Below are 13644 nucleotides of genomic sequence, written 5' to 3'. Positions count from 1 at the left end.
GGCAAACATGGCCCACAGGCTTTCAGTAGTGGCAGTGGACGTGCTAGCCAACATTATCTCACATTCAATCCACTTGGAATTCGCGTCTACAACCACAAGGAACATTTTACCCAAGAACGGGCCTGCATAATCGACGTGTACCCTAGACCACGGTTTGGAGGGCCAAGACCATAAACTTAGCGGCGCCTCCCTGGGTACATTGCTTAACTGTGAGCATGTATTACATCTGTGAACGCAGGGCTCTAAGTCTGCATTGATACCGGGCCACCACACGTGGGATCTGGTTATCGCTTTCATCATTACGATGCCTGGGTGGGTACTGGGCAGGTCATTGGTGAAGGTATCTCTGCCCTTCTTGGGGACCACTACACGATTGCCCCACAGAAGACACTCTGCCTGTATAGACATTTCATCTTTGCGCCGCTGGTACGGCTTTATCTCTTCCTGCATTTCCACTGGGACACTGGACCAGCTCCCGTGAAGCACACAGCTTTTGACTAGAGATAATAAGGGGTCCTGGCTTGTCCAGGTTTTGATCTGCCAGGCAGTGACGGGTGATTGCTCACTTTCAAATGTTTCCATACCCATGGCTAGATCTGCGGGCTGCGCCATTTCCCCCCCATAGTGGGCAATGGCAGTCTACTGAGAGCATCGGCGCAGTTTTCTGTGCCTGGCCTGTGGTGGATGGCATAGTTGTATGCGGACAACGTGAGTGCCCATCTCTGGATGCGGGCTGATGCATTGTTATTTATCCCTTTACTCTTGGAAAACAGGGATATAAGTGGCTTATGGTCAGCTTCCATTTCGAATTTTAGCCCAAACAGGTATTGATGCATTTTCTTTACCTCATAGACACATGCTAACTCTTCTTTCTCAATCATGCTGTCAGATCTCTTAGCCTTCGACAGACTCCTGGATGCATAAGCAACCGGTTGCAGTTTCCCGAAATCATTAGCTTGTTGCAATACAGACGCGACGCCATATGACGACGCATCACATGCTAGTACCAAACGCTTACATGGATCATACAACACAAGCAATTTGTTTGAGCATAACAATTTTCACGCTTTTACAAGCATTTCAGGCATTTTCTTGGCTTTTGCCCCAAACCCATTCGTCCCCTTTTCATAGTAAGACATGCAGTGGTTCTAACAGTGTGCTGTGACCCGGTAAGAAATTACCAAAGTAGTTCAGGAGACCCAGAAACAACCGCAGCTCTGTCACTTTCTGTGGCCTCGGTGCCTTCTCGATTGCCTCCGTCTTCGCTTTGGTGGGACTGATGCCATCTGCCGCAATCCTCCTTCCTCAGAATTCCACTTCAGGCGCCAGGAAAATGCACTTTGAGCGTTTTAACCTGAGCCCCACGCGGTTGAGTCGACTAAGAACCTCCTCCAGATTCTGCAGATGCTCGGCTGTGTTCCGACCTGTGACCAAAATGTCGTCCTGGAAGACCACAGTGTGCAGGAGCAACTTCAGTAAGCTTTCGATGTTTCTCTGGAATATCGCCGCCACTGATCGAATTCCAAATGGGCATCTGTTATAAATAAAAAGACCTTTGTGCGTGTTGATGCAGGTGAGGCTCTTCGCTGATTCCTCCAGCTCCTGCATCATGTAGGCTGAAGTCAGATCCAGCTTTGTGAACGTCTTTCCTCCCGCCAGCGTTGCAAAAAGGTCGTCAGCCTTTGGTAGTGGGTATTGGTCCTGCAGGAAGAAATGATTGATGGTTCCTTTGTAATCGCCATAGATTCTGACGATGCCGTCTCCCTTGAGGACAGGAACGAACGGACTGGCCCACTCATTGAACTTGGTTGGTGAAATTATGTCCTCTCTTTCCAGCCGGTCTAGCTCGATCTCTACCCTTTCATCATGTATGGTACTGCTCTCGCCTTGTGATGGATGGGTCGCACCCCTGCAGTTAGGTGGATCTGCACTTTTGCTCCTTGGAATTTCGCAATGCCTGGCTCAAACAGCGAAGGAAATTTATTTAAGACCTGGGCACACGAAGTGTCGTCAGCAGGCAATAGCGCTCGGACATCATCCCAGTTCCAGTGTATCTTTCCTAGCCAGCTCCTGCCGAGCAGCATGGGACCATCGGCCGGTACCATCCAGAGTGGTAGCTTGTGCACCGCTCCATCGTAGGAGACCTTTATGGTAGCACTGCCAATTACAGGAATCAGCTCTTTTGTGTAAGTTCTTAGTTTCGTGTGAACTGGAGTTAAGACTGGCCTTGAGGCCTTGTTACACCACAATCTTTCGAAAGTCTTTTTGCCCATGATGGACTGGCTCGCGCCCATGTCCAGCTCCAATGACACTGGGCGTCCATTTAGTTCAACATTCAGCATTATCAGGGGACAATTCGTGGTGAATTTGTGCACCCCATGTACCTCTGCCTCCTAGGTCTGAGACTCTGGTTTGTTGTGATCCTCCGTGGATCTCTCCTCCTCTGCTACATGGTGGTTTGCAGATTCAGCAGGGTTTGCAGCTCACCCCCATTGTTCCACTGCCCTTGCAAACGTACCCTTTGAACGGCATGAATGGAAATGATGATCACCCCCGCAGTGCCCACAAGGTGTTGCTGGCCTTGCATTCATCACCCTTGATGATGGACTCTGAGACATCTGCGGACGTGCAGTTGCAGGCATGTGTGACCTGCCCTGTAAGTTATGATTCGAAATCAACATCACTTTGTTCACAGTACTTGTAGTAGCACTTGTGTGCTGAGAGATTTGCTTTGTATTGTCACTGGTGGCAATGAACGCCTGGACTATCGCTGTGGCCTTACTCAAGGTTGGGGTCTCTACAGTCACATGTTTGCGAAGTATGGTTTCGAGGCCATTGCAAAGTATGAAAAAGTCTCTGAGCATGTGTTCCAAATGTCCTTCAAATTCACAATGTCCTGCAAGGCGTCTTAGCTCGGCGACATAATTCACCAATTCCTGGCCTTCAGACCTTTTGTAGGTGTAGAACCGGTACCTCGCCATCAGAATACTTTCCTTCGGGCTCAAATGCTCTCAGACCAATGTGCACAAATCGTCGTACGATTTCTCTGTGGGTTTCGCTAGAGTGAGCAGATTCTTCATGAGGCCATACGTTGGTGCCCCACAGACGGTGAGGAGGATCGCCCTTCGTTTGGCAGCGTTCTCTTCTCCATCTAGCTCGTTGGCCACAAAGTATTGGTCGAGTCGCTCCACAAAAGTTTCCAAATCATCTCCCTCCGAGAATTTTTCCAGGATGCCCACTGTTCTCTGCATTTTTGGGTTCGCAATCTGTATCTCATCGCCAGTTGTTGTGTATGGAGAAAGAGTCAGACTGAACACTGTAAGCTCAAAGTAAAGTGTGACCGTAGTCTTTTCTTGCAGGTCTCCAGAGTGCCTCTCCAACCTGTGAGGCCTCCTTAAATGCCTGTGCGCCCAAGAGATGGGATCCCTTGGGACTCCAGGGGCTGAGCCCTCTGGTGGCTGTACAGAGTAAATACAAGTTTATATATATAACAACAAACATCAAGGTTAAGGTTGCCCAATTTGTTCTGAAATGGCCACGGATCACATCTGAGAGATGGAGACTGTACAGTTATGACTAATGCTTTGCTGTGCAATTTCCAATACATAAGTGAAAGTCACAGCATGAATATGGAGTATATAGTAGAATGTAAAATCTCCTGTAAATTTATTTTTAGGATTCATGTCATGTAATCATACAACAGATATTAATGCCCTGGAGAGGTTACTCAGTTAAACAATGAAGATGATTCCTGGTATTAGTAATTTAACTGGTGACTCAAGGTCAAGAAAGTCAGGCTTGCTTTCTTTGGGAAAGAGGAGTTTTGAAATGATCTAATTAAGATTTTTAAGGTTATGAAAGGAATTGGAAAAGCAGATCCAAATAAATCCTTCACTATGGTGAAGAGTGCAAAAACAGCGGGCACAAGTCCAAATTAGAAGGTTTATAAGCAGGGAAGTTAGGTGGAATATTTTTCACCCAAAGGATAATGGGCTTGTTAATATGTTACCATGGGAATGTAGTGCAGCAGATAGTATAAATGTGAGCATGAGGCAACTGATGTGTTTCTGCAGAGATGAGGCATTGAGGGAAAGTGGGTAGGTGGTGCTGAGTTCCATCAAAAAAGACTTTTTGGGTCCAATAGTCTTTTCATGTTATTAAAAAGTTGTGTGTTCTTATCGATAATGCTGGTAGTTTCTAGTTATGATCAAATACATTTCCTTACTATTAATAATTTAACCAACAGAATTCTGAATTTTACATTGATCTACATGCTGGTATAGTTGTACATTTTGTTAATGGTATTTACAGGAGTACACACATAGATGTCTGTTAACATAGTTGTCCATATTGATACAGTGTTACAGGCTTTGGGATTAGGATGTTTCATTAGTGTGGGGAGGAGTACATGGGGTATCCTACTTTATGCAAGAGTGTAGTTGGGTTGGGTTGCTCTTTTTGAGGTGTACATTTGACTTATCCATAAGGGTATGCTGTAGTATTTACAGGCAATGGGTATGGGGGAGTTTGATTCTACAGATCTCCAGGAAGGGTATCCAAATTGCTCAGTATTTTTCTAGTTTACAGCAGAGATAAAACAGCACTACTTCCAACTAGCATGTGTCCCACAGCTACTCTACCCACAGTGTGTGGTGGTGGCCAATAGATTTTATCAGAGGAGGATCCACCTTATCTCTGCTAGGAGCTGAAGTTGGAATAGCCTGCACATAATGGGGTGATCTTCAACTAATAGATTAGAAAGTAGATCTGAGAGCTCCACAAGGTTGGTCATGATCTTTCATGCATTCTAGCTGGATTTAGGAGCAGGATTAGAAAATGTAGTAATAAATCACATTAAGTGGATATCTGTAGCAGCGGTCCTCCTGTGGCATTGCTCATGGTCAGTCGGAAGGTGAACTGTTTAATAACAAAAGGAATGGTTTGCCATGTAATACACAAGCTCTTATTATCAGGGTAACCGATGTATGGTGACTAAAGAAGTCAAATTGCATTTTCAGTCGATGATATTTTGTGCTATTACAGTTACAACATCCAGAACCGAGGCCGTTCCGGTTTTTGGGTTTTTTTTGATTTTGGAAAAGAAATCCAACATCCCGAATTCGGAAAACCCTGGGCTGAGTTTTGGGTATTTCCGGATTTCAGAGAAGAAAATACGACGTCCTGAATCAATCAATCTCATGGATGATTTTCAGGTATTTCCAGCAATCCGAAGTCCCGAATCCGGAAACCCTTGGACCAATTTTCTGGTATTTCATGATTTCGGAACAATCTGACATCCCGAATCCAGAAACCCTTGGGCCGAGTTTCGTGTATTTCTGGATTTCGGAGCAGGAAATCCAAAGGCCCGAATCCGGAAACCTCGAGACCAGGCTGAGCTACGCCAGTTTGCGTATTTTTCTGGATTTATGTTTGAAAAGCTATGTAAAGCTTAAAAATCCGGTTTTCGGAAAATATTTCTGAATTCCGGACGACCACTCCTGCAATCTGCACAATATTCGGTTTTCGGACAATTCCGGGTTTTAGAATTCCGGATACGGAACGTTGTACCTGTCCCAGAATTGTAACAGAACTCTTCATTTTTATCCATTTCTTTGTGAAAGCAGCAATTCCATGGCCTTGGTTTATATGTTTCTTTACATATATATTTTCTTACCTTTTTAAAAGCTCAGGATACACAACAAAATGGTAGGCAACACTGTTTTCAAATTCTAAATATCTGTCTATAAAGATTAATTGTTTTTAGCTCTAACTAAATAAATCATGTGTTATTAACTCCACATTCCTCCTTCTCTTGCTGATCAACTGTCTCTGATTTATGCATTCTCTCTGAATTAAAAATTAGGCAGTTATTAATAAATGTGAAGCATTATCCCAAAAATTCATTCTACTTGTTTTCAAATAATTTGAAAAAGTTCAAATGAAGAAATCCTATTGTGTGAGGAAATCTGCCTTTCCACTTGCCGTGAGTGAATGCAGGGCTGTAAATATTGGGCAGAATTACCCTTCAGCTGACAGAGCAATATAGCTCAAGCTTTGGAGAGACGCTGAGGCCTTGAAGCAAAAATATTAACAAGAGTACTTCAAATACAAAAGAAAATCTTATAGTTATGGTTGTTATGCTTTTTTTGTGAAATATTTTAATGAACATGAAAGGAGTATCACCAAAGTCAGAGGAATTCAAAAATATGATTCTGAATTGGGAGCAAATCAAAACTTGGGGTTAGGGGGCGAAGTGGGACACAGAATGTGTAACTTTGTACGTTGTTGTATCATTTGTATAATATTAATAGATCGAGAGGCCGAAATTCAGGTGCACAAGAAAGCTGGCACACCTATGAGTTTTTAGCGGGTACTCCCTGCTGGAACTCTTGGTGCGGTGAGTCGATCCATTTTCAGGACTCAGAATTTTTTTTCAAAGTCCTATAGGAAATGGATCATAATAGGCGCAGGCCGTAAACTCAAAGTCAGGCTGACTGGCTGAAAATGGGTCGGTTGGGCCGTCCGCCGCTGTCAAACAACGTGGTGACATCACAGCGTGCGTGCGTCACCACGCTCTCTCTCCCCTCCATTAAAGGGGAGAGATTCGAGCATTTTTTAACTTTGGCCACTGAGCCACCAGGGAGGGTTTCGGCCGGGCTAGCAACCTGGAACCCAAGAGGGGGTTCCAGGCTGCCCATTGGCAGCCCAGCTGAAACAGGGGGCAGTATTTTGTCGGTAGATCAGCAAGTTGGCCGGCAAAAATGTTTGCATTGCGGCCGCAGCAGTGGGCCCTCCCCTTTAAGGACAGCCATGCTGCCAGACCGCACGCAGTGTGGAGATGGTGCACTGACAGAAAAACCTGCGGGGGGCATCGCGCGGCAGAGGATTGACAGATCGAGCTGAAAATGGCTGGTAAGTATTTTTTATTCATTTATATTGGCGGTGCCACTACTTGGGTGGAATGGGGTCCAGGACAAAAAATCCCCGACCTGAATTTCGGTCGGGTCGGCCTGTTGACCCGCAAGTGGCGGCCATTCGATTTCTAGGAATGGCTGCCACAAATGGGCATTAACGGGTCTCTTTGAGACCCTCTATTTCAGCCCCTGTAATGTATAATGTGCTCACAGAGAGTTAATGAAATCAAGCTTTTAAAACTGAAAGGTGCATCTGACTTCTTGGACTACTGGCTTGGGTGTCTGGTTCTACATATTGTGAAGACTGGTGTATGCACTGCACTTTCATACATAAGGATAGATTTGATCAATCGTCACTGAGCTTTACACACTGGATGCATGCCTCAGGAATTCTGATCGGGAGGTCAGTGAATCACACACGAACAGGAGTACGCCATTTGGCCCCTCGAGCCTGCTCTGCCATTCAATAAGATCATGGCTGATCTGATCTTGGCCTCAATTCCACTTCACCGCCCACTCCCCATAACCCTTGACTCCCTTATTGTTCAAAAATCTGTCTGTCTACACCTTAAATATATTCAATGACCCAGCCTCCACAGCTCTCTGGGATGGGGAATTTCAAAGATTCACGACCCTCTGAGAGAAGAAATTCCTCCACATCTCTGTTTTAAATGGGCGACCCCTTATTCTGAAATTATACCCCCAGTTCTAGATTCCCCCACAAGGTGAAACATCCTCTCTGCGTCTACCCTGTCAAGGCCCCTCAGAATCTTATACGTTTCAATAAGATCACCTCTCATTCTTCTAAACTCCAATGAGTACAAGCCCAACTTACTCAACCTTTGTTCATAAGACAACTCCTTCAACTCAGGAATCGACCTCATGAATCTTCTCTGAACTCCCGCCAATGCAAGTATATTCCTCCTTAAATAAGGAGACCAAAACTATACGCAGTACTTCAAGTATGGTCTCACCAATGCCCTGTACAGTTGTAGCAGGACTTCACTACTTTTATACTCTATCCCCCTTGCAATAAAGGCCAACATTCCATTTGCCTTCCTAATTGCTATACCTGCATGCTAAAGTTTTGTGTTTCATGTACAAGGACCCCCAAATCCCTGTGTACCACAACATTTTGTAATCTCTCCCCATTTAAATAATAATTTGCTTTTTTATTTTTCCTACCAAAGTGGATAACTTCACATTTTCCCACATTATATTACATCTGCCAAATTTTTGCCCACTCACTTAGCCTATCTATATCCCTTGGAATCATTTTCCAAATGAATTGCAGATCAGTCTACCAATGCACAAATTTGTAAATGTTATCCTATTATTTTTATATTCCCCAAATTTAGGGAAACAATTTATACTTAGTTAACCTATAATGTTTTGATTGTTATGGAAACTATAAGAAAAGAACATGAATTGTGCATGGGGGCAACTTATACACCAGATTTTACGATAGGTATACTTTTTTTGCATTCATTCACTCATCTTTTTTCTGATATTTTCCTCCTGTCCCTTCTATCCTGCTTTCTGCCGTCTAGGAAACTAAAGTGTAAGATTGAGGAAGAAGGTGTTAAGAGGAAGTTTCTTACAAAGCAAACCAAGTTTAACGAAGGTCATTGCATTCACTGCCTTGAACCCTTCCAGTTCCTGGTGAATGGCAAACGTCGCTGTCTGGATTGCTCTCTGTACACCTGCAAAAGCTGTAGCAAATTCAACAGAAAGGAGTATGGCTGGGTGTGTAATTCCTGCCGGATTGCCAGGTGAGGCATTGCATGGAACCAATCTCCTTTATGCATGCACATAATGCATTCCCCTTCCCATGGAATCTGTTTCCTTATGCATGCACCTCCCAATTTTCTTCCTCTCCCATGGAATCCCTCTTCCTAATGTACACGCCTTTCATTATTTATTTCACCTGCCATTTTCTCTCCTGAAGGTGCTGACTCATGCTCGAGTATCCACAGCTGCCGGTAGCCCCCCATTACCTTGGCAAAGTGGTTGTTCTTCATTGGTAGGCTCAGACCCTGAGGTAGAGCAATTCAGTGTCAAGCTTGATTCTTACCTCATCCAGCATTATACAAGTACACTTTCCACTATGATCAAGAATGGGATACACAGACTGATTTTCCTTTCGTTAGCTCAGAAGCACTGAGGCCAATTGCAGTGTCCCAGCTGCCAATTAACTCAGCATAGCGTGGGGATTAGAACATAAAGTGCTAAATGTTCGAGTTTTGGGGTTTTTGGGCGAAAACATAAGCGATACATGAAAATGACCATTTTCGCTGCATTACCGATTTTAGGCCAAACTTTCAGCCTTTGGAGTCGCAAAGGGAGGCGTTGCACAATCATTCGCAGCACAAAACGCGATCCTCGCCAACTTTAGTCGGGGGGGGTGGTGGGGAGGGGGAAGAAATTTTTTTTTTAAAAACATTCAAAAAACATTACCAAGACCCTTACCTAATAAAATCGCTATAAAAAATAAAAACTTTAACATACCCTTTTTTCAGGTTTTCTAAATTACCGCTGCTGGCAGGGCGGCACTGACAGGTTTTACCTGTTGCTGTTGTGGGTGCGGCGTACGGGTCGGGTGAGTGCCGAAACTCGGACGGTGACGCAATCCGAGTCGTTACACGTCCGGCGCAGCTCGCCTCGCCGTTACTTCCCACCGCAGCTACAAACAAGCAACTGAGGATCCCAACTGGGCTTAGCGACCGGGTTTTCGCCGTGGAGGGTCAAAATACGGTGAAAACATGGTCGCAAACCCCTCGAAAATCCAGCCCAAGAATTAGGAGCATGAGTAGGCCATTTGGCCCTTCGAGCCTGCTCTGCCATTCAATAAGATCATGGCTGATCTTCTACCTCTACTCCACTTTCTTGCACTATCCCCATATTCCTTGATTCCCTTAATATCCAAAAATCTATCTATCTCTGTCTTGAATATATTCAAAGACTGAAACTCCACAGCCCTCTGGGGTAGAGAATTCCAGAGATTCACCACCCTCTGAGTGAAGAAGTTTCTCCTCATCTCAGTCCTAAATGACCGACCTCTTCTTCTGAGACTGTGATCCCTGGTTCTAGACACCCCCTCCCTCCCCCCACCGCTCGCCCCGGCCAGATAAAACATCCTCCCTTCATCTACCCTGACAAGCCCTGTAAGAATTTTGTATTTTTCAATGATATCACCTCTCATTCTTCTAAACTCTAGAGAATATAGGCCTAGTCTACTCAATCTCTCCTCATAGGACAATCCCCGCATCCCAGGAATCAGTCTGGTGAACCTTCGTTGCACTCTCTCTATGGCAAGTATATCCTTCCTTAGGTAAGGAGACCAAAACTGTACACAATCTCCAGGTGTGATCTCACCAAGGCCCTATATAATTGCAGTAAGATGTCTTTACACTTATACTCAGATCTTCTTGTAATAAAGGCCAACATTCCATTTGCTTTCTTAATTGCTTGCTCTACCTGCATGTTAACTTTCAGTGATTCGTATACACATACACCCAGGTCCCTCTGAACACCAACATTTCCCAATCTCTCAATGTTTAAAAACTTTTCTATTTTCCTACCAAAGTGGATAACTTCACATTTCTCCACATTATATTCTATTACAACAGTGACTACACTCAAAAAGTACTTCAATGGCTGTAAAGCACTTTGAAACATCCAGTGGTTGTGAAAGGCGCTATATAAATCCAAGTTTTTCTTTGCTATGTTCTTGCCCACTCACGTAGCCTGCCTATATCCCCTTGAAGTCTCTTTGCATCCTCCTCACAACTTACATTCCCACCTAGATTTGTATCGTCAGCAAACTTGGATATATTACATTTGGCCCCTAATCCAAATCATTGCTATAGATTGTGAATCATCATCATCATTGCTATGCTCATAATAAAGAATGAAACTGAGTACTGTGTACAATGAGCAAGTGTGACTTTAGCTCCTTTAATAAGACTCCAGAGTGCAGGTACCTCGTGGGTGGCCTGCTTATATACTGTGCTCCCTTCCGATGCTGGGATCCCTTGGGACTCCAACAGGTGGGCCCTCTGGTGGTCGTGTAATACAGGTTACAAGGGGTTAAATACATAACATCACTCACCCGTGAAGACAACAGTACACTTATTTACAAGGTGAGACAATCTGGGACTTTTCGCTCCCTTGTCAATCGTCTCGGTACAAATGCGGGTGTGGGTGAGTTGGTCAGTTCTTCACTGGGCTGTTGGGCAGCCGGCCTTGCCGGGCTGCTGGGGATGGTGAGTTTGGCTTCGTGGTCAACCTTGATGTCAGTTGCCACTTGTGTGTGTGTTTGAGCATCAAAGTTGGTGGTGTCTTCATCGGGTTGTTCGTAGCTGTTGGTGAACTGCAATTTGATTTGGTCCAAATGTTTTCTGTGCATTTGTCCATTGGCCAATTTGACCTGAAACACCCTACTCCCCTCTTTGGCTGTGACTGTGCCAGTGAGCCATTTGGAACCATGTCCATAATTGAGCACAAATACAGGATCATTGATCTCAATATCGCGTGACAAATTTGCGTGGTCATGGTACACACTTTATTGATGCCGCTTGCTCTCCACGTGATCATGGAGATCAGGGTGGACTATAGAGTGCCTTGTTTTTAGCACCCTTTTCATGAGCAGCTTGGCTGGGGGAACCCCGGTGAGTGAGTGGGGTCTGGTGAGGCAGCTGAGCAGCATTCGGGACAGCCGGGTCTGCAGGGAGCCTTCCGACACACGTTTGAAGCTTTGCTTGATGGTCTGAACTGCCCGTTCTGCCTGGCCGTTGGATGTGGGCTTGAATGGGGCAGATGTGACGTGTTTGATTCCATTATGGGTCATGAGTTCCTTGAATTCAGCACTGGTGAAGCACGGCCCATTGTCGCTGACTTGGACATCAGGCAAGTCACGTGTGGCAAACATGGCTTGGAGGCTTTCAATAGTGACAATGGATGTGCTTACAGACATTATCGCACATTCAATCCATTTTGAGTAAGCGTCCATGACAACCAAAAATATTTTGCCTAGAAATGGGCCCGCATAGAAAAAAAATAGGTGCAGGAGCAGTCCATTCGGCACTTCGAGCCTGCACCACCATTCAAGAAGATCATGGCTGATCATTCACCTCAGTACCCCTTTCCTGCTTTCGCTCCATAATCCCTTGATCTTTTTAGCCATACGGGCCATATCTAACTCTCTCTTGAATATATCCAATGAACTGGCATCAACAACTCTCTGCAGTAGAGAATTCCACAGGTTAACAACTCTCTGAGTGAAGAAGTTTCTCTTCATCACAGTCCTAAATGGCTTACCCCTTATCCTTAGACTGTGTCCCCTGATTCTGGACTTCCCCAGCATCGGGAACATTCTTCCTGCATCTAACCTGTCCAGTACCGTCAGAATTTTATATGGTTCAATGAGATCCCCTCTCATCCTTCTAAACTCCAGTGAATACAGGCCCAGTTGATCCAGTCTCTCCTCATATGTCAGTCTTGCCATCCCGGGAATCAGTTTGGTGAACCTTCGCTGCACTCCCTCAACAGCAAGAACATCCTTCCTCAGATTAGGAGACCAAAACTGAACACATAGTCCACGTGGATCCTCGACCACAGTTTGGAGGGCACGACCACATACTTAGCGGTGCCTCTCTGGGTGCATTGCTCAGCTGAGAGCAAGTGTTGCACGGGCACATGTATGACTCTAAATCTGAGTCGATGCCTGGCCACCGCGCATGGATTCTGGCTACGGTTTTCATCATTACAATGCCTGATGGGTGCTGTGCAGTTCACATATGAAAGTATCTCTGCCTTTCTTGGCAAGACCACACAATTTCCCCACAACAGACAGTCCGCCTGTAGGGACATTTCGTCTTTGCGCCTGTTGAATGGCTTAATTGCCTCCTGCATCTCCGCTGGGACACTGGACCAGCTCCCATGGAGGACATAGTTTTTTACCAAGGACAGTAAAGGATCCTGGCTGGTCCCGGTCCTGAACTGGCGGGCCGTAACGGGGGACTTTTCGTTCTCGAATGCCTCCAAGAACATAAGAACATAAGAACATAAGAATTAGGAACAGGAGTAGGCCATCTAGCCCCTCGAGCCTGCTCCGCCATTCAACAAGATCATGGCTGATCTGGCCGTAGACCAGCTCCACTTACCCTCCCGCTCCCCATAATCTTTAATTCCCTTATTGGTTAAAAATCTATCTATCTGTGACTTGAATACATTCAATGAGCTAGCCTAAGCTGCTTCCTTGGGCAGAGAATTCCACAGATTCACAACCCTCTGGGAGAAGAAATTCCTTCTCAACTCGGTTTTAAATTGGCTCCCCTGTATTTTGAGGCTGTGCCCCCTAGTTCTAGTCTCCCTGACCAGTGGAAACAACCTCTCCGCCTCTATCTTGTCTATCCCTTTCATTATTTTAAATGTTTAAAGGATCACCCCTCATCCTTCTGAACTCCAACGAGTAAAGACCCAGTCTGCTCAATCTATCATCATAAGGTAACCCCCTCATCTCCGGAATCAGCCTAGTGAATCGTCTCTGTACCCCCGCCAAGGCTAGTATATCCTTCCTTAAGTAAGGTGACAAAAACTGCATGCAGTACTCCAGGTGCGGCCTCACCAATACCCTGTACAGTTGCAGCAGGACCTCCCTGCTTTTGTACTCCATCCCTCTCGCAATGAAGGCCAACATTCCATTTGCCTTCCTGATTACCTGTTGCAC

At 45.3% G+C, this 13644-nt stretch overlaps 1 protein-coding gene across 1 annotated transcript in view; it reads left to right on the top strand.

Moving 5' to 3' along the window:
- LOC139260002 (melanophilin-like) overlaps positions 1-13644 on the top strand; it is a 245813-nt gene that overhangs the window by 52271 nt on the left and 179898 nt on the right. Inside the window, exon 2 of the mRNA XM_070876047.1 lies at positions 8465-8686. Coding sequence (XP_070732148.1) covers positions 8465-8686 — 222 coding nt within the window. The remainder of the gene's footprint in view (positions 1-8464; positions 8687-13644) is intronic.

Source organism: Pristiophorus japonicus, chromosome 3 (assembly GCF_044704955.1).
Source record: "Pristiophorus japonicus isolate sPriJap1 chromosome 3, sPriJap1.hap1, whole genome shotgun sequence".
NCBI lineage: Eukaryota > Metazoa > Chordata > Chondrichthyes > Pristiophoridae > Pristiophorus > Pristiophorus japonicus.
This window is presented reverse-complemented; position numbering and strand designations above follow the sequence as displayed.